Source organism: Erpetoichthys calabaricus, chromosome 2 (genome assembly GCF_900747795.2).
Source record: "Erpetoichthys calabaricus chromosome 2, fErpCal1.3, whole genome shotgun sequence".
Lineage (NCBI taxonomy): Eukaryota > Metazoa > Chordata > Cladistia > Polypteriformes > Polypteridae > Erpetoichthys > Erpetoichthys calabaricus.
This window is the reverse complement of record NC_041395.2, coordinates 30719221-30746511: the sequence shown is the minus strand read 5'-3', so window position 1 is coordinate 30746511 and position 27291 is coordinate 30719221. Positions and strand designations below refer to the sequence as shown.

The 27291-nt window shown below is 37.9% G+C and overlaps 1 protein-coding gene across 1 annotated transcript in view; it reads left to right on the top strand.

Moving 5' to 3' along the window:
• Positions 1-27291, top strand: part of LOC114642147 (von Willebrand factor A domain-containing protein 5A-like) — an 86285-nt gene that overhangs the window by 9937 nt on the left and 49057 nt on the right. The window contains exons 4-9 of the mRNA XM_051922124.1: positions 8010-8124; positions 8203-8361; positions 12649-12752; positions 15694-15920; positions 16805-16921; positions 27178-27250. Of these exons, the coding sequence (XP_051778084.1) occupies positions 8010-8124; positions 8203-8361; positions 12649-12752; positions 15694-15920; positions 16805-16921; positions 27178-27250 (795 nt within the window). The remainder of the gene's footprint in view (positions 1-8009; positions 8125-8202; positions 8362-12648; positions 12753-15693; positions 15921-16804; positions 16922-27177; positions 27251-27291) is intronic.

Here is a 27291-nt window from a genome sequence, read left to right as displayed (position 1 = left end):
GTACAAGTTAAATCCAAAATAAATTAATTTCAGGGTAATCATGCACTATTTGCAATAAAAAAGCAATTGTTACAGATATTCAAAAAGTGCATGCTGCTCTTTAAAGAGTTCAGTTGTCTTTGTAACTGTTTCTCCTTTATCATCCTTTCTACAATTCAGGACCCCCAAAGTTCTTTTTTTTTTTTTTTTTGGTGTCAGAAGTTACCAGCTAGAAATGCATTAAACTTTTAGTTTGTTTCTTTGCATTAACGACCCATGACCTCTTTAACTGGAACTTGAGTATGTTGCCATGGTCTGATCCACTGCGTGATTCCTCTTTTCTGGAGATGGAACCTTTTAGCAGTTAGATGCACAGCCTCAGCTTAGGCTTCCTTCACATTTTAGTGCGCTGTTAGTAGATAGAAGTACCTGATATGGCTCGTTTCTCCTTGTTGTCAGGCAATTCTTTTGTTTGTAGACGTTTACTATAACCCAGTTTCCGGTTTCAAACTCAGGTGCTGTTATATCTGATTTGCTAGGAGGAAAAGCTTTTACCTGCAGTGCTTCATCTGCAACTGTTAAAAGTTACTTATATGAATCCCATAAAGGAGCAGAAAATGCCAGCTGGTCCTCCAATTAATATCTCATAAGGTGTTTTTCCTGCTTCATTGGGTGCACTCCTTATTAATATTAACGCTAGCTGTGAAACAGATGGCCATTTTAATCCAGTTTCTGCTTCTATCATTGGTCAAATAGGATTCTGAAGGTGGTAAGCACAGAGCACATGTACAGTCAGTCGGTCATTTTCTAACCGACTTTGTCCTAAACAGGGTTGCAGGGGTCTTCAGGAGCCTATCTCAGCTAGCATAGGGCACAAGGCAGGAATAAACCCTAGACTGGCTTCTAGTCTATTGCAAGACACACACACACACACAATCCAAGCACACACACACACCAAGCACACACCAGGGCCAATTTCGGATCGCAAGTTCACCTAACCTGCATGTCTTTTAACTATGGGAGCAAAACGGAGCACCCAGAGGAAACCCACACAGACACAGTTTTCCTTTAATTTTGTCTTCTACTTATAACTTTCCTGCGGTGGGCTGGCACCCTGTCTGGGGATTTGTTCCAGCCTTGCGCCCTGTGCTGGCTGGGATTGGCTCCAGCAGACCCCCGTAACCCTGTGTTAGGATATAGCAGGTTGGGAAATAACTGACTGACTAACTTATAATTTTCAATTTAGATCCCACAATAAAAATATAATCACTATAATTCACAAAGAACTAAATGTATTTTCTTAACTAAGAAATATTATTAACAAATTTCCAGTATTCAGCATCAACACAGGTAAATAATGCCACATTAAACTCGTTTATTAGTATCAATCAACCTGGAAATGCATGGGCACAGAATGCAAACCCAATACAGTCTGCGCTGTAAAGAAGGAATGAGAGCTCTGTTGTACCACTCTGTCTATGTGATAAGACATTTCTACTAAAGTTTAACCTAATTAAAACTAAATGTATACCCTAAAACAGAGAGAATGATGAGGTAGGTCAAAAGCCAAATGCTTTGCGTGCCAACTGGGTAAAACCCTGTTTAATTCCAACAAAAGGAAAAACATTAAATAAAATACACACTCGATCGTGCTCTCTGGCTGGGACAATTCCCTTGAAATAGTGCTGTTTTTAAGAGACGCACTCTTTCTTTCTCTCTCTTGAACTTTATGACAGTCAGGTCTGACATGAGACGGTACCTTCCAGAAGTGTCTGCCTTTTATACTGAGCAGACCAGAAGGAACGGGGCTTTCTTGGCATCTCTGTTCTCTAGGGGTGTTTTCTCAAGGCTGTAAGGGAAAGAGGAGGCAAAACCGTTAGCAACAGCACCCCCTCTCATCCCAGGGGTGGTACCACACTCCTTAGGTGAGCCTGGTAGATAATCCACTGGCACACATGCATGACAACCTATAGCTTTTGGTGAATTCCTGTCACTTGACTGCAAGGTATGCATACACTTGACCTGTTTCTCAATAGTTGTCATTTAGCCTCCAGGGACTGGACATGATTCTCAAATGAGGATACACATCTGGGGACAGGCCGTTAAAAAGTGCATAGTGAATAGCAGCGAAATCCTTCTCTGCAAAAGCTATATCAACAGGGCTTTTTCTTAAAACGCCTGCCCTGAATTTAACCATTCCATGAATTTAAAACAGCCACCAGTGTATCAGGGAGAGAGAAAAAGATACTGAACAAAAGACTTGACGCTGAGAGAAAACAAAAAGCTAAAATTGCTGTTATCTGTTCAGGAACTCAGTAGCACAAGGTAACTGAAGCGTAATTATCAATTTTACACACACATGTAGATCACCGCAGCTATTGGGCTCCGCACATTTGAGAAATGTCTCTGACTGCTACAATATCTATCAGTCATTTTAACCATTGCATCACTATATGACATAACAACAGCAAATAAAGTTTAGATAAGCATTGTGGTCTATGGATATGCAATAAGTTAAAATGCTTTGGCTATTTTGTCATGGCATGTTTACACTTCCAATTAGATAATATTACAGTGGAACCTCGGTTTGCGACCATAATTCGTTCCAGAAACGTGCTCGTAGTCCAAAGCACTCGTATATCAAAGTGAATTTCCCCATAAGAAATAATGGAAACTCAGATGATTTGTTCCACAACCCAAAACTATTCATATAAAAATGATTAATACAAAATATAAAGTAAAAATACATAAAACAAATTAACTTGCACTTTACCTTTGAAAAGAATCATGGCTGGTGTGAGTGAGTTTCTGAACTCTTGTGGGATTGCACCCAACGGGACGACACGCGGAAGAGCGTCCCAAAGCAATCGCAGTCTCCTAGCGCTGTAGCAGTTCTCCGTAAAAGCGAATCCGAAAAGATCGCGGACATGCTATAAGCGCCTGTCGTCAATGGGTGATACAAGGAACAAGGAACAATATAAATGTGCAGGGCCCTGCCTGACTGCTATGTCTGTGTATAAATAACCGCGCTGTTGCTGTTTGAAGCTGAATAAAGCTTGTGTTGCTAAAGTACTGAGACTCAGCTTTGTGTTTTAGGGTGCAAGACGGGGACTCGCACGTCACAGCACACACACACACACGAGCGCGTGCGAGCACACATACACACACAGACACACACACGCGCGCGCACACAGTTACAATGCTAATGCTGTAGTAAACACTATACGCTCGTACGGATGTTGACTATATGAGTGAGGCACGCCGACTCAGACGGAGAATAGGAGACGATTGCCCACAATCCCGCAGTGAGAGAGAGAGAAGAACCATCAGCTCAGTTGTGATCACATGACGCTCAGCAGACAAATCGTATACAGTACATACTACTCGTACTGCAAAACCTCGCTCGTTTATCAAGTGAAAATTTATTAAAAATTTTTGCTCGTCTTGCAAAACACTCGTAAACCAAGTTACTCGCAAACTGAGGTTCCACTGTATTAACTTTCTTTACTTATTTGTTTAGATGTGCAGTCAAAAGATGATGTTGTGCAGCTTCATCTGTGCATCTACTGGTGTTGTTATGCAGATTTGTTGATTCGGGTGTTTTGAATACTGAAATCTACATCTCTTGGGGCTCTTCATTATCAGCAGTCCTTTTGATGGATTCGGACACACCGTTGACTTCAAATGCATATTTCGCAGTTCATATTTTCATGAATTTAGCTGTCAGTTTTCTCAAGCTTACATCAACTCCTACACTATCGTCACAACTCTGAACAACAGATAGCACACACAGCACCCTCAACAACACATCATTCACATTTACCACTTGTCCGTCGATGTGGTTGAATGCCAATGTATAATCTGATGCTATCCATCCATCCATCCATTTTCCAACCCGCTGAATCCGAACACAGGGTCACGGGGGTCTGCTGGAGCCAAAACCAGCCAACACAGGGCACAAGGCAGGGAACCAATCCTGGGCAGGGTGCCAACCCACCGCATCTGATGCTACAGAAAGGTTTTTTTTCTTGCATCAGGTTATGTTTATTTTTAAAACAGGTTCTGTTTATTTTTGAAACGTACAATATTCTCTCTGCATACGCAATACACATTTATACATCTAATAGGGTTTTTTTAGGAGACTTTTTGACTATAGACAGTTCATCGTAGAAGTTTGTTGTCAGTCAAATCAGGTTAATGAGGGAACCTCTGATCTTTGCACTTCAAAATGACTACCCCTACTGTACTTTGAGTGCCACTGGTGGTTTAGAAATTTGGCATTTAGTGAGCCATCTAATTTATTGCGCCTAGTTTTAAGCACAATTCACTCATGCTTGTCACCAGGTGTATACATTATACATCCAGCTTCAGCAAGACCAGCTGTCACACCCATGAACGATGACACCACCATTGTTCTCTTTAGTTTTAATGAGCTGCTTCATCAGGCAGTGACTTCTTCTAAAAATGCTTCCAAAACACTCTTTCTTTTCTTACGCCAGCATCTAATGAGCATTATCATTGATTTCAGTGGAACAAATATTTGGCTGAAAATGCTTGAAACCTGCTAAATGCATGCTGTTAAAATGTTTAGGTAAGAAATACTGTCATTGAAAATAATGGCAAATAACTTTTTAAACAGTTTAGGAACAGTTCCAGGGCCCAGTACCTCTCACTTCCTCCACCTGGGGATTTTTTGGGGGTTTAAAAGTTTTCTCCCATATCTTAATTTGGCAACTTTAAATGGCCATAGATTTGGTCCATGAGTGTACCTTGCATTGGACGGCCATTCTGTGTACTGTGCTGCTGGGTTAGTGTTCAGGTTTCTGATATCATGTCATGCATGAAATATGTTAAGAAACTGGATAACCTGATGAGCATTTAAGGTAATCACCATATACCGATAATGGGTAACCCTGCAAAGTCTAGCTCATTTGAGTAGTATGATCGCTCCGTGCCAGGTGAAAAAGCATACCATGCCCTGGTCTGCTTGGAAGAGGTGGGCCCGTGCACAGTTCAGTAGCATTCAGGAACAGGGTAATCACTAAATGTGCCCGAGCACAGAAAACAGATATGACATCAATGATTCGACAAGTCAGATAGTACAATTCTGATTTCATTCAATACCATTTGAGTTAAAAACAGGTTTTTATGCTCACCTTAGATATGAATGTGAATTGTAGTTGGCAAAAAAAGCTGCAAATTCCTCCCTTAACATCATTTGTCTCTGTAAAAATCTTCTCCTACGTGCAGCATGATTAACAGCAAAATACTGTGCTGCACACTTAATAAATCTGTAAGAGGGTAGAGCGTTATCCTGACTTACACAACTCCAAAACAACCACAAACTAAGTCAAATCACTTTGACATGCGTGCTGTCACTCTGTATTCGGATCTTGTTTTGACTTTACACAAAGTCGCATGGTGATGATGAAAGTGTGCCCAGGCCTAGAACATTAAGTTTGATGTGAGTGCAGGCCAGTTGGGATATAGGGAGGAAGGACAATCATGCTTGGGCACAGTACAGAACAAACGTGTCTAGTGTGAGTACATCCTTACTTAGGGTTGCTTTTGTCCATGTCATCTATTGAGAACAAACTTTGCCTTTGTGAAGTAGTCTGACTCTGCTGGGCGCCTTCATGGTGGGTAATACTAGCACAAGCACAAGCTAGTATTATCACTTACTATCACTTATCACTTATTAACTTCATTCTGTCACTAATCAGGGTTCTTCTGTTATAATAATGGATTGGATGGCAGAGGCTTTTCCAGTCTTGTCTATAATAAAAGTTACAGGGGTGATGATGTGTAGTTTTCAATATTTATTACTGTAACTTCTGAAAAACAGTTCTCCCTGCTGTCTATGTAATTATTAATGATCGGTCCAGAGTTGATTCATGTCTTGTGTTGGTTGCTGTTGAGATAGGCTTCAGCTTGTCATAACCCTATTAAGTAGGTTTGAGAATGTTAGGTTGATTTAATATATTCTGGGCTTTTATACCTATAATTTTAGTTTAAGTATTGCTTTATGTTTTTTGTTTGGACTTGAATTGAAGCAAATTTTATTTTTATGCCTTCCTTTCAGTATTTATGTTATGATGTGACCAATTCAGTCTAATGAGGTCATTGGATATAACCACACTCACAGCTCTCACTATCCCTCGATGAATCTCTCGAGAACTTAGCATTAATTAGTTTTCAAGTTGCCCCAAGTTCAGATCTGAATGAAATGTATCTCAGTTGGATTACATTGTTCAATTTCTAGCAATGTACAGTGAGCTCACGTTCCTTAGTTCACTGACTAAGGAAGTTGGAGTTGTTTTTCCTGTCCTACAGCATTGACTTTGATTTGCATACTTGGGGCACTTAATTCTTTAGCTTTAACTGCTGTTCTTTGTAGGCCAGAGACCTTTGGCTAAGTTTTAATTAGAATATTAGCCATCTGCTCTAACTGCAGTAGACCGAAGTTTGTTATCCAATGTGAACTGAGAGAAACTCTTTAAATGTTATTGTGTTTTATTGTATTATATATATATTTATATTAATTGTACATCTTGCCTGAAGAAGGGACCTGGGATGCCTCGAAAGCTTGCATATTGTAATCTTTTTAGTTAGCCAATAAAAGGTGTCATTTTGCTTGGCTTTTCTCTACATTCATAATGGCTAACATGGTACAACACCCTAGTACTATTAATTGTATTGTTAATTGTGGGAATGACTTTAAATGGGTGCCATCACATTGTTTATTTCATTGGCACTCTGTAATAGTCATGCAAGTCGACATCAACATGTCATTAATAATAATAAGTCATTACGACACTACTATATAAAGATATTTGTGTCCAGTTAAATGTTTTTATCTTCCACACCTCACTATTTTCATCCATCCATTATCCAACCCGCTATATCCTAACTACAGGGTCACGGGGGTCTGCTGGAGCCAACCCCAGCCAACACTGGGCACAAGGCAGGAAGCAAACCCTGGGCAGAGCGCCAGCCCACTACAGACCTCACTATTTTATGGATTATTTAATGAAGATGTATTTGAACTGTACCACACTTTGTTTATTTGTAATAAACAGCACAATTTACACTTTGTACCATAACTTGTTGTTTGTGTCCTCACTGTCCTAGGAGAAACTTCCTAATGTTTGTGTGAAATTTACTCTTAAGTTTCCAGCTGTGTCCCTATGTTCTTGATGAATATGTTAACACTTATACTGAAGTATGTGAGGTGATTAACTGTGAATACAATATTTCTATCACAGTATATGCATTCACAAGATTTGATTTTATAAGAACATTGCTTGTGGCCTTTTAATTTATAATAAACTAGGGGGCTCTGCCCCCTGCTCACTTCGCTCGCCAACCCCTGGTCTTGGGTAACCCGAAATAGATTTGAAAGAGATTATTTATCTCCGTCAGTTGTGGTCTTTCATTTTGAACCCGTGCCTGCTTTGCTTCCGCAGTTTCAGACGCGCGTTGTAGGCATCTGCGTTCATTGATCTTATCCAGGCGGGCTCGTGTTTGTATCGTTGAGCTGTATTGTGTTTGAATTTGGTGTAAAGCGTTCAGCGGTTTGTACAATCCCAAGCAGCACATTATTCCTAACTTCACTCCACAATGGTGCCACTCACAATATGGCGGTGACGCCTGCGCCTTCACTCCGCAGTAGTGCCACTCACAATATGGCGGTGACGCCTGCGCCTTTCGTACTATCATTGTTGACCTGTGGGGCCTCCATAGCCTCTCACGTTTGACTCTGGGGTGCAGCTCAGAATCCTCCTTTTTGTGTGGTTGTGTCGTTAGTTGTATGCTATGGGCGCGTTGTTGCTTCATTTCTCATTCACGTTAGTTGAGCTCTTTCGTTCTTGGGCCGTGACTCCTTCGTTCGCGGTGGATACAACTTCGCTTGCAGTTTATTAGACGCGCACCTGTGCAGTACGTCTCATGGTCCCATCGCCGTGTCCCTGCGTCCATATCCGGTTTATTCTCGGTTAGTAATATGGATTATTTCATGTGTCTTACTTCAGATGCTTCACTTTTGGAATTGGAGAAGGTGCCTCTACAGCTCTAGTCAAAGGCATAGCAGAAGCATCGTCAGGTCATTTCCAGTTCATTTTAGGGGAAGACAGTCTGCAGTCAAAGGTAAGCAACATACAATATGTAAAGTGTATTGTTATGAAAACAATTGATTGTAAATAATATTTTCCCCTATTTTTTTAGGCAATGCAGAGTCTGGAATTTGCCTTACAGCCAGCTGTAACCCAAATTGTCCTCAGATGGGATGTTCCAGCTGGTGTGGAGGTGGTCCCTGTGTCTGAAGCTCCAGTCACCTTATTTCACAATCAGAGATCAGTCTTCTATGCACAATTGAAAGGAAAGGTGAGAAAGAACTGAGTTTGACTGACAACACTTAAGACGTTTTTACATCTAGTTGTTTTGGTGCATTTTTTAAAATTCTGCATCGGTTTCCACAAGTATCTAATTTGTTTACGTAAATATGAACATGTCAACTGCACTCTGGTGTGGACCAAAACAACTGGGCCGAGACCCTTTGCAAAGGTTATCGATGCAATATCAAGCAAAACCTGTAGTGGCTCACATGAGGTATGTGTTGTGATGTGAGATTTTACATATAACTTGATAAATATTTTGTATGTCTTTATTTTTAATTTAGGCAAAGCAATGTAATTTAGTGTTACTTTGGTCAGAGGCATTCGTGTTTGCCCTCCCTTTGCGACTGAGTCTCTTTGAATTTTATGACAGTTGGGGGAAGGGGGTGCTTGACATGGGTGTTTCTCTGCTAGAGTCTTTCAACCCCCCCGCAAGAAAGCCAGGTTGCCTAACTGGCAAACTTTAGCTCAACAAATGGTTTTGGGGGATGGCAGGTATTAAGATATTCTATTTCCCCATTGGTCTGAGGTATGCTTGTTTGGAATTGGCTTGTCTTAGAGGCCTTTAAGTACTATGATGCCCTATTGGCTGTAGGGGTTGGACAGAGAATCTATAAATCTGCTTGTTCAACCACATTCTCTCTCTCTTACTAACATCTGAAAGAAGCATCTCTTACTAACCTCTGATGATAAAGACAACACAATGAAGAGCACAGCTTAGCAGCCATATTTGAACAGGCTTGTGGCCTGTTCTGAAGAAAGCTGAGCACCAATGATGCCTTAACTAGAGACATTTTAAATAACTACAAATTTGTGTGCTGCCTGAAACTACACATCACCATTTAATCAGGTTGTATGGTTGCCAATATTCAAATGTATTTTGCATATTGTTATTATTTATGAATATTATCAACTAGCAAAATACCCGTGCTTCGCAGCAGAGAAGTAGTGTGTTAAAGAGGTTATGTAAACATATATATACATATACATATATACATATATATACATATCTACATATACATATATATACATATATACATATATATATATATATATATATATATATATATATATATATATATATATATATATATATATACATATACACATCCACATATATATACATATATATATATATATATATATATATATATATATATATACACATATGAACATATATATATACACATACATATACACACATACATACACACACACACATATACTGTACATATATACATATACACATACATACAGTACATAGTGCGTTGTAACATGGGCTGTGATTGTTACATGGGAGGGAGACGACAAATCACAGCTTCCCGCTTTCTAATCGGGCCTGTGATTGGTGCTTTGACTGATGCCCAGATCCCACAGTATGTCCCCTTAGGAGAGGCGTTAGGCAAGTGTAATTGAATAGCGGTACTGCAAGTTTAGCTTTACACCTGTTTTTAAGGCTTATTGACTGAAAGGGGCTTTCATGAAAAAAGTTAGGGCTTTGCTACAGGATACACCCTCCACAAGTTAAGGAAGTAAAAATAAAGGTATATATTTCTGTTTTATTTAAACCTTTTAAGTTTGTATGCGGGCGGCATGGTGGCGCAGTAAAAGGGTGCCAGTTAGGAGACCCAGGTTCGCTTCCCTGCGTGGATTTTGCATGTTCTCCCCGTGTCTGTCTGGGTTTCCTCCGGGTACTCCGGTTTCCTCCCACAGTCCAAAGACATGCAGGTTAGGTGCATTGGTGATTCTAAATTGTCCCTGGTGTGTGGGTGTGTGTGGGTGTGTGTGGGTGTGTGCGCCCTGCGGTGGGCTGGCACCTTTCCCCGGGGTTTGTTTCCTGCCTTGTGCCCTGCATTGGCAGGGATTGGCTCCTGTATTTAGGATATAGCGGGTTGGATAATGGATGGATGGACATTTGTATGCATAGCCCCATTTGCCCGTTTTCGTTTTTTTTTCTTTCTTCAGTAATATTTCAGCAAACCCGGAGCTTGTCAGTTGAAATCCTGGTGCTGACACCACTGTGTGACCCTGAGGAAGTCACTTCACCTGCCTGTGCTGCAAAAAACAAAAGTAATGTAACAAATTGTACCTCAGATGTTGCAAGTTGCTGGAATAAAGGCATAAGTCAAATAGATAAATATGTATTATACACATTGGAACTATTCATTTATTTTCAGTTAAGTCATCTGCAGCAAACCTTTATAAATGAGGGTTTCTCCTTTTTAGATAGTGCAAACTGTTTCTTCTTCATTGACGTTTTCTCTTGGAGAGCTTTTTTCATTTCATTGAAAATTAAAGCAGCAGCTGCCAAAATATGTAGCTTTCTTATTAATTTTTCAACATTGTGTAAAATAACTTTATAAAGTAACATAAAAGGTTTAAATACTGGTTATCTTTTTACACTAAAATATTACTAAAGAAATACAAAAAAAGTAAAATGCATATGTTTTTTTTCTTTAAGGAGATTAAATATTACTGAAGAAAGAAAAAAAAAAACTAAAACAGCCAAATGGGGCTATGCATATGAACTTAAAAGGTTTAAATAAAACAGAAATATATACCTTTATTTTTACTTCCTTAACTTGTGGAGGGTGTATCCTGTAGCAAAGCCCTAACTTTTTTCGTGAAAGCCCGTTTCAGTCAATAAGTCTTAAAAACAGGTGTAAAGATATTGACAATGAGCTACGCAAACCCACCAAGACATGGAATCGTTTAAATCAAGGCGCTGCGCTACCTTCTTCCAGATCGGCCCCAAGGCGTTCATATTTTTCCAAAGCAGTTCTGGTCTCCATTGGCATCTGTAGCTGAGTCGAAAAAACACCATCCCATACTATTAGTTAATGATTAACACATTTCTACATGTATTGTAAGCATACAATACAACTGATAATATGTTGCGCTTATTTATCTGGTGTACCGACATTTTTGCGCGTTTAACGGCTGAAATCCAACGTGGTTTGTGCCCTTCAGAATGAAAACATTTTGCATTTACCTTTTTAATAAAAGGCGAGGTTTTAAGCCTGAGAAATCACCCCGTAAATGCACACATTTAATTGCACATGTTTTATTATGTATACTTACACAGTATTAAAAGACACTCAACAATTAATGTCATTTACCTTCGTACCCACGTTTGAGTCGTGCTGTAAATCTCTTCCTTGTTTTCAGTTCACGTGATTACGTAGGAGGCGTGATGACGCGATACGCGACTCCGCCTCCTCCATTACAGTATATGGACAAAAAAGAGGTTTTAGTTATGACCATTACGCGTAGAATTTCGAAATGAAACCTGCCTAACTTTTGTAAGTAAGGTGTAAGGAATGAGCCTGCCAAATTTCAGCCTTCCACCTACACGGGAAGTTGGAGAATTAGTGATGAGTGAGTGAGTGAGGGCTTTGCCTTTTATTAGTATAGATTGCTGGTGGTCTGTCTATCGTAATGGCTGTAACACGTGATATTGGAGATGCTCGGTGTAATATTTAGGTTTTACTGTATATAAACAGTGTGTTTACATACATAATTTCAACAAATCTTACCTAATATTTAAGAGAATACAAAGGGTTTATGCTGTATAACTGTGCGGGAAATGTTTATAAGAGTTTGGGAGAGTTTATAAGGGCTTAAAATATATAAAAATAACCACATGAACACATAGTTTTTACTTTGCGGATTTTCACCTTTCGCGGGGGGTTCTGGAACGCAACCCCCGCGATCGAGGAGGGATCACTGTACACTTAAATGAACATCTGCAATGTACACTTTAATCACATCTGAATTGTTTGATTTGCAGTTTTAAACTGTGGATAAGAGGGGTAAATCAGGGAAAAATGTGTCTTAATCCCAATTATTATGGAGGATACTGTATATTAACCAATATCCTATTAGCCTTCTTAACTGCTTCTGTACACCATGTAGATGTAGATGCTGACGAGTTCTCTGTCACTTCTAAGTCCTTCTTATAAGGTGCTATTTTCAACTGTAATTGCTTAGTTTCATATATTTAACATCTGTATTTCATTAATGCAAAATATTATTTTCTGAAATCTGAATTCTGACCATGATAATGCTTTTAGTGTTTTTAGGATATGTGCAATATAATTTCCTTAAAGAGTTTTCTGTGGAAACTTTACCAACTTGAAAATTACTTTTCAATCACAATTCCAGTATTTACATATGTTAAAATGAGCAGTTACCCCATCACCTTTAATGTCCCCTAATTCAGTAGAATGTTCTTCACACCATAACCCTTTTCATTCTGTGTTTATATTTCAAACAGTTTGAAGATGACGCCGTGGGATGCGTTTCTCTGCAGTATAACATATGTGATGAGCAAATCACAACCAAAATCAACTTCAAGCTTCAACCTGAAGACAACTGCAGGTGCAAAAATGACATAACTATGATATAAGAGTAGTACTTCTAGTAGTAGTACTTTAAACTTCATTACATGAGGAATACTTCTAGTATAATTAATTATGTGGAAACTTGTGAATTCTCTGTGGAAGATTATTTGTGCCAAAATGAAATGCAATCCAACATGTTAACTACACTGCAATGACAAACTTAAAAACGCATTAAACAAATGATCGATTGCTTGTTCACTATGTCATGCAGTTTTCATGTAAGTTTAAAATGCAATGCAAAAGCATATTGAATTTTAATTTCAAGTCATCACTAAAAGAAAAGCTTAGTGGATGCTCTAAATGTAATGCATTTTGGTTCAAGACCACACTTTAATTACGCCTAAAGTGAAGGTAATCCAATGACTAATCATCATCAAAAGTTGGGGCAAGTTAGTGTAGGAGGCGTTCGAGTCATGAGTGTGTTCGTCCACCACTAAAGAGTTGATAAGCTGGGGATCCAGCGTCTTATTAAACAGGTGGAAGCTGGCAATGTAAATGGCGATTTAATTCTCTTTTGTGTTGACTGGTTGCTGGAAGGGCCAGTGAAATAGAAGCAGCAATAGGAGAAGAATTTCCAACTGCTACAGTAGCATCCTTAGAAAAAATTCAAGAGCTAATGGCCTGAAGAGCTATAGTATACGATTATGTAGATTATCAACTTGGACGCATGTACACCAGTATTCCTCTAAATATGGTTTGTAAATAACTGAAGATGGGAGATGACAGTACCAGATATTGCTAAACTTCTTGATGTATTGGTCAGGATTATGAGAATAATAGAACAATATAATAGGCAGAACGCCTCTTACCTCAGCTGTTGATGCCACTTACCTCACATTTTGATGCTGATTGGTCATTTCATTACATTCAGATCTGGCAAGATTAATATGTGGTCTTCAATCGAAATGGTATACGGCTGGAAGAGCCGGTAAGCGAAATGCAATACATTTGCTTTGCTTTTAGTTATGACATGCAATTTATAGCCACGAATTAAAATGCTTTTGCATTGCACTTTAAACTAAAGCAAAAATTGCACACCATAGTGAAAAAGCATCACCCTCTGCAATTGGATCCTGGACTTCTTGACAGAGAGGCCACAGTCAGTTCGGATGGGCTGCAACACTTCTAGCATCATCACAGTGAGCGCTGGAGCACCGCAGGGCTGCGTGTTTAGTCCACTGCTCTTCATCCTGCTGACTCACGACTGCACAGCCACGCACAACACCAACCACATTATCAAGTTTGCAGATGATATGACAGTGCTGAGACTAATAGGCAGGGATGATGAAACAGCATACAGAGATGAGGTGGAATGGCTGTCTGCATGGTGTGAAGACAACAATCTATCTCTCATTGTTGACAAGACAAAAGAGATAATCGTGGAACCAGAAAATCACGTCCTGCCCACATCCCACTCAGAATCAACGGTTTAGATGTGGAGACTGTTAGGAGTACCAAGTTCCTCGGTGTGCACATAACTGAGGAACTTACATGGATGCATAACACCTCATCACTATTCAAGAAAGCCCAGCAGAGACTACACTTCCTGAGGCGGCTAAAGCGAGAAAGTCTTCTTCCTTCCATCCTCACCATGTTCTACAGAGGCACCATTGAGAGTGTTCTGACCAGCTGCATCACTGTCTGGAATGGCAACTACAACATATCCGACCACAAGCACCTGCAAAGGATAGTGAAGACAGCAGAGAACATTATTGGGGTGCCTCTCCCTTTACTACAGGACATATTTTACAAACGCAATGTCCGCAAGGCCTGCAGCATTGTGCAGGGCCCCTTACACCCCTCACATGGACTTTGAACACTTCTGCCATCCAAGAGAAGATACTGCAGCATCAGATGCCAGATCTGCCAGGCTGCAGGAGAGTTTTTACCCCCAAGCTGTCAGACTCCTTAACACCAGGTTGCCCCCTGGGATCTTCCACAAGGCCTCAACCACCTCTAAAAACAGAACTTTTATACATGCAAGCCACTGTCCTGCAAAGAAGGAAAAGAACTGAAAATCTCCTACTGACCTTTAAGTATTTTGACACTCTGGATATTCTTCTGCTGTGAAACATTCTGACCTGTCATTGTTTACACGTCTTAAACAACTATTATCAAACACTGATAATTCCTGTATTATATATATATATATATTATTTATTTATTATATTACATATCTACTGACTATATTTATGTATCTAGATTGCAAATACCATACATTGCATCAATGTTCATATTGCTTACTACGTGTCAATATTGCTGCTACTTCTTTGTCTTGTCTTTGCACAATGTCTTGTCTTGTTTGTGTTTTAATTTTAAATTTAAATTTTAATTCTATTTTTCATTTATTATTTGCACTTCATGTTGTTACACTGTGGACCCTGAGCTTCGCAATTTTGTCTATCTGTATACTTTATGGTTGAGATGGCAATAAAGTTTGCTTTGACTTTGATTTGGTTAGTATATTTTTAAGTATGACACAAAACTATGCCAAAATGGAATGCACTGTACAGTTACGCATTGCACTGCAATGTAGTTAACATATTGGTTTGCATTTAATTTTGCCTTGCATAATTTTTCAATACATAGCGCTATTTGTCATGTTATGCTATATGACAAGACATTGACCAGGCTTCGTTTGTGTAACATAAGAGCAGGTGACTAGTTAGTGCCCTCTTATTCTAAACCTATCATGCCTCCCTTTTATCTGAGATGACAAATATAATCATTAAATTCCCACAAAACATTTCCTTCATAAAAGACTTTGTTTAATCCATTACTTGTTTTGAGTCCATTTTTTCAAGTTATTTGTCCAAGGCAGAAGGAACTTATTTTTAATAAGAGGTAATATTCAGAGATCTTGTTTATTAATTGTGTAAAGACAAGTTAAACTGTGGTTGTTTTATCTCCTTTTACAGGCTAATGGCTCACAGACTGGCTGGAAAATCATTGATCACACATTTGGAAGCAGAAGATAGGCTGAACCATAACAATAAAAATGAGCAGAGAATCATCAGCATTAGCACCGAGGCAGGAGTCATCTCAGCTTACACGGCTTTTGTCACTGTCAGGAAAGACAGTAATGTGGCAGTTCAGGGGCCCATGATTTCTATACTAATTCCTGGGGCTCACTTTCAGAGAAGCAGTGAGTGCTTGTTTTTATTTGGTTTTTCAGTGTCAAATTTTTTGTGTAACTGCTTTAAAAGAAATTTTTTAGAGAGGAAATTCTGCTGACATGCTGTGATAATGGGGTAGAAAGAAGGATTCCTCAGTGCAGGAGGACCTTCTGCTATATGAGTTTGTGCAACGCTCACACCACAAAACATTAATGTTTATGTCATTGATCCATTATCACTGCTGCTGCTGCTGCTGCAAAAAAGACATTTTTGCAGTATCTCATTTGGTCTCAAATGAACTTACTGAGGTCTATTTAAAATGACTTCAAATATCCATCCATCCATTTTCCAACCCGCTGAATCCGAACACAGGGTCACGGGGGTCTGCTGGAGCCAATCCCAGCCAACACAGGGCACAAGGCAGGAACCAATCCCGGGCAGGGTGCCAACCCACCGCAGGACTTCAAATATAAGGATGTCAATTTAAATAGTGTAAGCTATCCACATACAACATGTGGTACCTAAAATTAGCCAGGCTTAGAAGGGTCAGCAAATGTTAATATCAAGACTGGGTTAGGCCTCAATACTTACAGTACCCTCCTTAATTTTTGGGACAACAACACATTTTTCTTAATTTACCCCTATGGCGTGTCTATTAAAGCCATCATATTTAGGACTTTGTCACATATCTCTTGTATGCAATGTCTGATTGAAGTCTGTGATTCATAGACATCACCAGGTGCTGAAGATCCTCTCTCGCGATGCTCCCATAAGCCTCTAATGCAGCCATCTTCAGCTCCTGCTTGTTTTGAGGGCTTGTCTCCTTAATTTTTCTCCTCAGCAAATGGAATGCCTGCTCAGTGGATTGAAATTGCTGTGTACAACACCTTAATGGTCTTTTCTTCTCCTCCAGTTTGGGATGAAAGAGATATATGTCATTGTTCACAACCAGCCAAACCCAAGGATCCTGGGACTACTCTGTACTTTACTAACGATATCCTGGATGAAATGGAGCAAACTCAGAGTTGTGGTAAACATTTTCTATCTTCATTTAATGCATGTCAAAATTTAGAGTAATCTGCATTGCAAAGGATCAAAATACTGAAGAAAGAATTTTACATCTGTTGTGCTCAGTGTATCACACTCTGTGTTACACCCTGGCACCTATCTTAAGATCACTTACACACTGAAAACTGCTATCAGTGTTAAAGAGTATTTGGGACAATTTCACAACTTGGTTTCTTCATGTTTCAGGATTTCCTGTACCAGTGTTTAGTTACTTTATATCAAGCACACTTTCATTACAATACAATACAACTTATTTTTGGTATAGTACTCTTCAATGAGTGCAGGTGAGGACCACTGTGAGCAAAATCTGAAGTAAAAAACAAGTTTAGATTATAATAGTTACTAAATCCAAAATTCGTATGTAAGAAGGTACAGATTTGTTAAAACACACAGAAAACTAAATAGAAACTGATTAACAAAAATGAAAAATAACAATAATTGTTGAAATACTCCTCCAACGGTGGAAATAAAAAATTCTAAAAGAGAAAATGAAAGACAAGTCAGAGACCTGGAGACCTTGGCCAACTCACTGTCTACCTCCTCCTGGTAATTCCATAATAATGGAAGAGAAACATAATAGAGGAGAGTTAGTAATGGTTTATAATTAGTATCACTATTATAGCTGCAGAAATGACTGACAAACAGAAGTGCAGTATGCATTGCTAGTCAGCAGCTCTAGTCAGGGTATGCTGGACTAAACTTGTGAGTCTTCAGCCTGGACTGAAAAGCTGAGGCTGAAGGGGCACCTCTTATATTAGTGGGCAGATCATTCCACAGCTTCAAGGTCCTGTAACTAAATGTTTAACCTCCCACTGTTAGTTTATTAATCATTAGAGTCTTAAGTGTGCTCTAGTTTGTAAGTAGTGCATAAGTTCAGATAAATAAGTATCATCTTGACCATTTAACGCTTATATGTTAAAGGGGTGATTTTTAAATCAGCCCTAAACTTAACTTGGAGCCAGTGTAAGGACTTAAGAACTAGAGTTATGTGTTCATATTTTCTTGTTTGTGTAATGATTCTTGCAGCAGCGTTTTGAATTACAGTAACTGAAAGCTGCATAAAGAATGATCTGAAGAAACAATGAACACCACATTGCCGATGTCAATGCCATAGAAATTAATGCATGAATTAATTTCTCAGTATGCTTCAGTCTTAGAAAATATCTTAATTTTCAAACTTTTTTAAAATGGAAAAACATGTTTTGGACAGTTTTGTAATACATGTTTTAAATGACATACTAATGTCAAAGATACTGCCATAGATTGTTGGTTGATTTAGTAAAACTAATGGTGATTCTAGCCGAGTTAAAAAGTGACAGAATATTGTTGCAGTCAGTGACATTCCCTGAAATAAATAGCATTTCTGTTTTTTTCTGTATTCAGAGACAAGAAATTCTCCTCCATCTACATCTTTATCTTATTCACACAACTAATCATGCACAACATCGAATAAACATCATTTGGTCTAAATGAAGCGTATAATTGGGTGTCGTCTGCATAGAAGCAGAAAATTAACATATTTTCTAATAAAAGTTCCAAATGGAAGCATGAAAAATGAAAACAGTGTAAGGGCTCACCTGCGGTACACCATATTTAACTTCTAAGTATAATAAAGGAGTACTGCCAGCACATTTCTGTATGCACTTGAATCGACTTGATACAGAAAAACTAACCCAGGCAAGGACAATGCCTGTGAACTCAATGGAATTTTCCAGCCCCTATAATAAAATAGATGGTTATTGGTATCATATGCTGCACTTTAATCTAAAAATATACTTGCTATGGAATTTCCTTCATCAGAAGATATCAGAATGTTGTTTACAACATGTGTTACTGCCATTTCTGTACTATGACCAGTGTGGAAGCCAGTCTGGAATTTCTCAAATAAATTGTGATGTGTAAGTTGAGACTGAAGCTGAGTGGCAATGGCTTTTTCAAGTATTTTAGGTCTAGTTCTGGCTTTTTAAGTTATGACCTGACAACTGGCCCTTTTAGTGCATCAGTAACTGTGACATTCACTAATGAGTTATTGAGAATGTTAAGAATGGATGCTTCCAGAACATCTATTGCACTCTTTTCTAGATTAGTTGAGACTGGTCTTGGAAAAAAACAGTAGGTTTCATATTAATAAACTTCCTGTTCTGTTAAGCAAATTAAAAATACTAATATGGATGTGCAAGGCAAGACAGAGCTTGATAATCTAGTATTAAATTTGCAAGCTAATACTAAAATCTGGGATCTGATATTGTCAGTTTTCTCATTAATGAAGTTCATGAAGTCTGCACTGGTAATGTCTGTAGGTATTGTTCATTGTAGTCCACAATTACTATTTGTTCCATTTGCCATTTTTTCTAAACAATGCATGAGGATTATTACTGTTGTTATATTATCGATACAAGCAAAACCATTGAAAGTTTGTGACAGGTCTGGATTGCTGTCTTTCTCCTCCAGCAACAACTTGACCACACTTGTACTGTATATTCTTTTCACCTCAAAAATCCAATCTAACTGCTGTTACCAATGTTATTATATGTTTCTACCCGAATGTGATTTGCTGTCACTCTCTCCTGCAGGTTACTAAACAATAATCACAGTAAAGATATATCACTTTTTTTTTTAACTTATACAACGAAGAAGATAATGTTACATAAAATTAAATCAAACTCAACAAAACAGAATTCAATCCCTTCTCAAGAAAAAAAGTAGAGAGCCAACAGCAGGAACAAAACTTTATAAAACAAAAAATAAGGGAGAATGTCCTTTTCCAAGATATACATGCTTATTCTAAAATATTATTAATTAGATCTTGCCATATTTTTAAACAGTTTTGAAAACATCCTGAAAGTGAGAATTTGACTATTTGTAATTTCAAATAATATAGAACATAATTTACAGACATGACTTATAACAGGTGGGCTGTGATTCTTCCAATTAAGCAAGACAAGTCTATGTGCTAGTAGTGTGATATCAGCAGTTATAGTCAATTTATCCTTCTTCACTTGAAGCCCATCTGGGAGTCCACCAAAAACAGCTATTAATGGGTTAGGAGTGATTGTGACGCCAAGGTAGTCTGAGAGGCATTCAAAGATTTTTGGCCAAAATTATATTAATTTGGTGCACTTTCTAAACATGTCGCCCAGTGTGGCTGGAGCTAGATTGCAGAGTTCACAGGTTGAATCTTGGCCTGGATACATTTTGGACAATTTTAACCAAGGTAAATGCGTTCAATGAAAGATTTTAATTCGAATGATTGATTGCTTTGCATATGTGGAGTTAAGAGTATATTCTCTGCATGGCTGCCTTCCACTTCTGAAGCTGTCTGCCGTTATTTAATCCAGTTTTGTCTTGTGATATTACAGAATGATGCACTTTCTCAACCCTTCTAGCTAGAATAATGAAGAGTATCTTGACATCATTTTTCAGAAGTGAAATTTATCTTTATGATATATATTGTAATAAGTCCTTATTTTTCTTTGGAAACACTGTAATTAATGCTTGGAAAAAAGTTTGAGGTGGAACTTTGCTGTCTCTGGCTTCTATAAATGTTGCTAATAATAGTGGAGATAACCTATTAGAGATATTTTTTTAAATTCCACTGGGTAGCCATTAGGGCCTGCTGCCTTCCACAATTTGGAGTAAGTTTATAGCATAATTCAAAGAGATTCAGAGGTTTGTCCAGTTCCTCAATATCTTGTGGTATTTGTAATGCATCTAAATATGCATTAGATTGTGTCTTGTCTTCTTTAAACTGAGCAGAATATAATGACTTATAGTAATCTCTAAAGGTGTGGGTTATATTTTATTGTCATTGATTTTTATCTCCATCTGTGTTGGTAATTTCTGTAATTGTAATTGTAATTTCCTGCATGTGACATTTTTGAGCAAAGATCTTGCTTGTTATGAGCTTATTAGTCTTCTCTCAGTGGTCACAGTAGTGATGTTGCAATTTGAACATTAGCTGTTACATATCTCTTTTGTCAAGAGGTTAAATTCTAATTGCAGAATCTGTCTTTGCCTATAAAGTGCCTCAAGTGCATATAATTCACAGTAAAACAAGGTGTGCATAGTATTTGTTGGCTTAAGCAGTGGTACAAACATTACGAAATTGATCAAGTGATACAGAGTGGTGGAGAAACTCGAAAGTTCAAGTTCAGAAAGTCAAAAAGAGCCTGAAATAAAAAAGAAGTGGTCAGATATCAAAGTTGCTGTGAAAAAGCAAGTTGTAGCCCACTGTCTTGAGTGTCATACGGAAGCGTATTAGGGAACAGGGAAAAGAAAAAAAAATATGGACACAGTGGAAAAAAAGTTTGAAACATCCACTTAAACTATGAGATTAAAGTTTACGACGTTCTACTGAAATGACAAAATAATCTTAAAATCAATGTTTAATTTACTAGAGGTTTTCAGATCCCATTGTAACTAGAGTAGCATGTTGAATGCTTCATATTCTATGTGTTTTTCTATGACCTCTATGTGTGTGAATCACTACATGCTTCTTAAACGAGCTTCCTCTTACGTTGACAGGACACAGAATACATTACATTCAAGAATATTATCAGCTCTCTGAACAATTTAAATACTAAGATGTATACTTAAAATCATTTTCATGATGAAATGCATTAAAGCACGTATTAAACATGGGGGGCACGATGACGCAGTTGTAGCGATGAGCTGGCACCCTATCCATTGTTCCTGCCTCCTCCAAGATGCTTACTGGAACATGCGTGACCCTCGATGAAATAATTTATTGCAGCAGTACTGTCTCTTTCAAATGTGCCAACCCACAATTCCTTCCCTTCCTTTTCTTTATCCATTCTCCAATCACCACACAATCAGCTGTGTAACAAATGTTAAACCATCTGTAAGCTTAGAATGCTGATTCTTCAAAACGTTTAAGGAACATTGAGATATCTTAAAAGTATATGTTTTATTATTCCATTTATTTATCCATCCAGGGTTGCGTCAGTCCCAGCAAGCAAACAACGCAAGGCAGGAACATTCCCTTGATGTCACCGCTACCAATGCACCACCATGCCCACACATTTAATTATTAACAGTATGCATTATTAAATGAAGTTAAAAATGTATGTATATAATGTAATATACATGTTTTAATGCATTTTATCTTAAAAATAATATCAAGAGCTCCAAGAAGATAACTCTTGGAAATCTAAATCAACTTAGAAGCCAGTCGTCATCATCTGTAAATGCACGCTCTCTTTTGAATTAAATTGAATTCCTTTATTGTTATTGTATGGTACAATGAGATTCAATATGCAAATCCTCCATAAACGTATTTTCCTATGAAATAATAAAATAACATAATAATAATAATAACATGATAAAAAACAATGAAAAATATACAATATGAAAGCATAAGTATAATATACATGTGCAGATAGTGCAAATGGTTTATAAGGTGGTTCAGGTTGTGCAATATTACAATTGTAGTTCAAGTTTACAGTTAAGTAATTGTACTTATAAATGCAAATGGTTCTACCAGGAGCGCTTGATGGACTGATTGAGTGCATTTATAACTTTTGGGATGAAACTGTTTCTGAACCTCAAAGTCCCTAGAGGAAAGCTTCTGAAGCGTTACCCGAATGGGAGATGATCAAATAGACTGTGTGCATGGCTTAGGCAGAGTGTGTTATAAATGTTCTCTAGGACTATATGCTGTATCTTGATAATCCTCTGCGCTATCGACACAATCCACTATAGAGCTTTCAAATCAGCTACTGTACCTCTGTGATTCCACACTCAGATACAGTCGGTTAATATGCTGTGAGTGGTGCACTGAGAGTAACAACACTAAAGCAGCTATGGTATTTGGAATAGTTTGGCCATTCCGTGGACCATTATATTTTTACAGGTTGCAATCAGATGCCTTACATTTATAAACGATAATTTCAGTGTATTTGATAAAGCCACATCAGGGATGTGAATCTAAAAAAGAAAGGGAAACCACACAGGAACAGTAGCACTGCTTTGATGCTGGGTACTGCCAGTTTGCAAAACCGAGCAGAAAATGTGGATACGCAATGTGTTGTCTTGCTGTAAAACTATGAGTGACTTTATGCCAAATTTAGTTTTTATACATAATGATGTGAACATGGAAATGGGCATACACAACATTTTTGTTTGTAAGCTCTGTTTATACATGAGGCTCCTGGTGTTTTTTTGATCTGTTCTGGTTAATTTGCCAATTAAATCTGACACCTTCTTGGTTTCCAATTTATTTTTATGGGAAAGATATGAAATTATCTATCCTCTTAAAAAGCCTCCAGAGTTTCCCAGAGTATTCCTGCATAGACCTCTGGGGAGGTGTTTGTCTCTATAAAACAATCATTTTGTTCGGCGGTGAATTCTGTAAAGTGCTCATCTACTAATGACAGGGGGTTAAGATGCCAGTTGCAAAATAAGTGTGTAGGACATAGTGATTTAAGTTCCATGGTCAGAAGGGCGTGGTCAGAGATAAAAATAGCATCCTACTTACAAGATTTGATAGTGAACAATAAATTATTATCAATAAAGAAAGTAGCTATGATGTACTGGTGAGAAGAAGGAAAATGCTCTTGAGTTTGGGTTTAAGAATATCCATGGGTCTGATAAGTTATGATCCATTACAATTTACTTGATTGTTATTGCATGTTAGATATTATCACCATTGTAGTTGAATATTTGTCCTGGTCTGGATTTTAAAAACAATTAAAGTCTCCAGCCATTATAATTGTATAAGTGTTCATAAACACTATCATCAACATTAGGTAAATAGATGTTTATTGAAATTACTTTAGATTTAAATACATAAAATGCACTTCACCATGACATATCACCATTCAGGCTCAGATACTAAGTCTGTTGCTATAAATGAGATTGTTTGGTGTATTAAGATTCCCTCACCTCTAGTTTTCTTTGTAAAACTGGAGTGGAAAATTTGGCCAGGCCAGTCTCTTTGAAATTGAAACTGGTCCTTTCTTATTAAATTAGTCTCCTGCAAAAAATGCTTTGCATTTAGGCCTGTAAGGTGAGCGAATACTTTTTTCTCTTTAGATCATGGTTGAGACCTTTGACATTCCAGTTCACTGTTTGGTCAGGGAGACTATGCTTCTGAACTTTTGAGAACATTTTATAATCTTTTGTAAAAGTAATGCATTGTTTCATAAAATAGCTTTAACCTTGATTTCATATTATTGCCAAGAATCCTATTATTATGTTAGCACTTTCAGTTGTTAGGGTGAAAAAGATAAGTAAGAAGTAACTTTCTCTCTTTCTCCATCCATCCATCCATTATCCAACCCACTATATCCTAACTACAGGGTCACGGGGGTCTGCTGGAGCCAATCCCAGCCAACACAGGGCGCAAGGCAGGAAACAAACCACAGGCAGGGCGCCAGCCCACCGCAGTCTCTCTTTTTCATAACCCCCTATTTTGCCTCCCTAAGTGAGGCCAGACCACACTTCACAGAGTCTTAGGTCTCTGTCAAGAGACAGGGCACATTGAAAACAAAACACAACCAAGCAACAGTGTGGTAAGGATTAATTCTGAGATATCTTATAGATAGTACAGCTAACATGCATTAGACCTGATGATAAGCAGTCCCTTTAGGAAAAAAAAATTGTGGATGAAATTTTTAAGTGCAGTGGCACTTTAAATTACTAGTTACTTAATGGTTAACAATACATTTAATAGAATAAATTTCAGTATAGCAACTGAAAAAAGTAGACAAAAAGGAAATAGAATGTATAGTTATGGCAAATGTTACATTACAGATAGACCAATTTGCATTACCAGGACACAATATGACTCATGCTCATCTTTTAGATTATGTCGGGATCAATCTTTTTAGCTCTTTTTCTGTGTTCTCTTCAGGAAAAATAAAGATGTAGAATTGGCCAGCAACAATCACTTTCAATTTAGTTTGAAATAAGAGGCTGTGACTCATTTCAGCTTTGCGTTACAGCTGTTTAATGCTGTAGATTGCAGCTCGTTTGACAGCTGTTGAAGGAGAGAAATCAAGGAAAATATGAATGTGGTTATTTTCAAAATATTATTTTCTCCTCTTCTTGTCTGAGAATCGACAGAAAACTTTCTTTAACCCATAGTTCATTGGATTGTACAATCAGACCTCTCGTTTTTGAGGCATTGGTTCTACGTATGTGACAAGCTACTGAAATCTCAGTGTCTGATTAAAAGTCCTCTCCACTTTTTTCTTTTTTTTGCCCTATTAAAAAGCCTTAAGCAATTCTCCTTTGGCCATGCTCTCCTTCTCAGGTATGGAGTTTGATTTGTCTTCAGTCCTATTTTTTGTATAAATCGATCTATTTGTATGGAATGATTACAATAAAATAATAAATAAAATTGTAAAAAAAAAAAAAAAAAAAAGTTCTCTCCACTTACAGTATGTGAATTTCTTTGGGTTTGGGACTATCAAGGTTTTCATGGAGAACTTAATTCTGATGTTGTTCCTTCTATATCTCTCTTCAAACGCTGCTGATTTACTGTATCATTGACCAATTACTTTTTTGTCAGTGGGTGGATGTCAAGTCATAAATGTTTGCTTAACTTCTTCCAGGTGAGCACCAAGTACCCTTACTTTATTCTTAGTTTTGCTCATATTTTCCTGAATTTTTTTTCAATTCATGCTAATTTTATTTTAAGGTCTACATCAGAATTTTTGCTTAAACATACCTCCAAGTATTTTGTATCCTGAAGGAGCTTGTCTATTCTGTTGTCCATTCTGTTGTAGTAGTTGACAGTGAGGATTAAGAGCTCAGTTCCGATATCCTGCCTGACATCGGCCTCACTCGCAGTTTTGCTCCCAGATTCACTGTCAGCTGAAGCAGATGCTGCAGAGTGAGGTTCCTGCAGCGTATGCCAAATCCTTAGGTAGTTCTAAATCCTTAGGGTTCCTGTCTTTCTGCCCACTCTCAAAATAAATAAATAACATAAACAATTATTTAAAAACTCCCAAATCCAAACAATTTTTTTTAGTGAGTTTGGATTTTGCAGAATCCTATGCAGTACATAATACATTGAAATGGAAAATCAACTGTTTTGCTCGTCATTATCTACTGTGTTTTTTTTATTCGACATAATCTACAATGTCACATTTGGACCTCCGGATAGTGGCAGCGTGATGCATTTGTTCAAGCGTACACTTCATTTTAGTGAAGCCGAAATGAACTGACTACACTACATTTTTAATCAATTCATAGCCTAGTGTTTTTGAAAAAGCCAATGCTGTTATCCAGCTGCATATCATCATAAGTTTGCAATACGAATCAACAATTAGTGAAACACAAATTAAGTGATGGAGCTAAGTCATGGTGGAACAGAATGGACCAATTTTTTTCTATAGCTGAAGAAGATGTTGTTTTTCAAAATGTGATGGAAAGTGAGGGATGGTGCTTTTGAGTTAGTAAAAATAACATTATTTTTTTGTTGGTAACCCACTGTAATGAGGCAGTGCTAATATTAGGTTTTGGTGCCAATGCAGAGTTTAGACTTTTAGCACTTTTTATTTGATTGAATCAAATGTAAATCATGTTTGTAATATTTCCAAATACCACTATAGATGAAGTCCTGTAATATGGAGTTCTGTTGCCATCTCTTCCACCTCCTCCCGCACCTTCTGGACCCTCCTACTGTAGATGCTTTCTGCACTCCATGGCTTAGAACATTATACAGTACTAGTTGTGTAAGCCCATGCGGTAAAAAGCCATGTGTCCTAGAAACTATGGATTATGGCACTTCAATCAATCAATTGCATTGGTTGCGCATTAGTGGCTAAGCGAGATTCTCTTTCCTCGACGGTTTCATTTTGCCGACGTGCTCGCCTCTGTTGTCTATTAGCGGCTAAACAAGTTTCACTTTTGTCGGTTTCACTTTGGTGACAGAGTCGATTTCTTTGAGCTTCTTGCTGTACCCTTGCACTTCCGGGCCGGACAGACAGATGCACACATTTCCACACATAGATGTTTATATATGAGATATGTAGGAGTAAGATGAGGAAGCCAAAGTGACTGGAGTACCGCCAATCCTTTTTTTACACTTCAGCCACTGCTCTTCACACTTTAATGCCGATTGGTCAAAGGTGAATGACTGTCCTGCAAAAATAACTGTGATGTGGTCTGGGAATAACAAAAAATGTTGAAATCACAAACATTGTTAGACCTTCCCACCTTAATTAAAATGAACTTCTCTTGTTTTATCAGACTTAACATCCAATGCAGACAGCAACAATAAACAAGTAGAGACTGGACAAAGGAATTCAATCACCTCATCAAGGTAAGAGAATTGTGTATGGAACTTTATTCTTCATATTACAA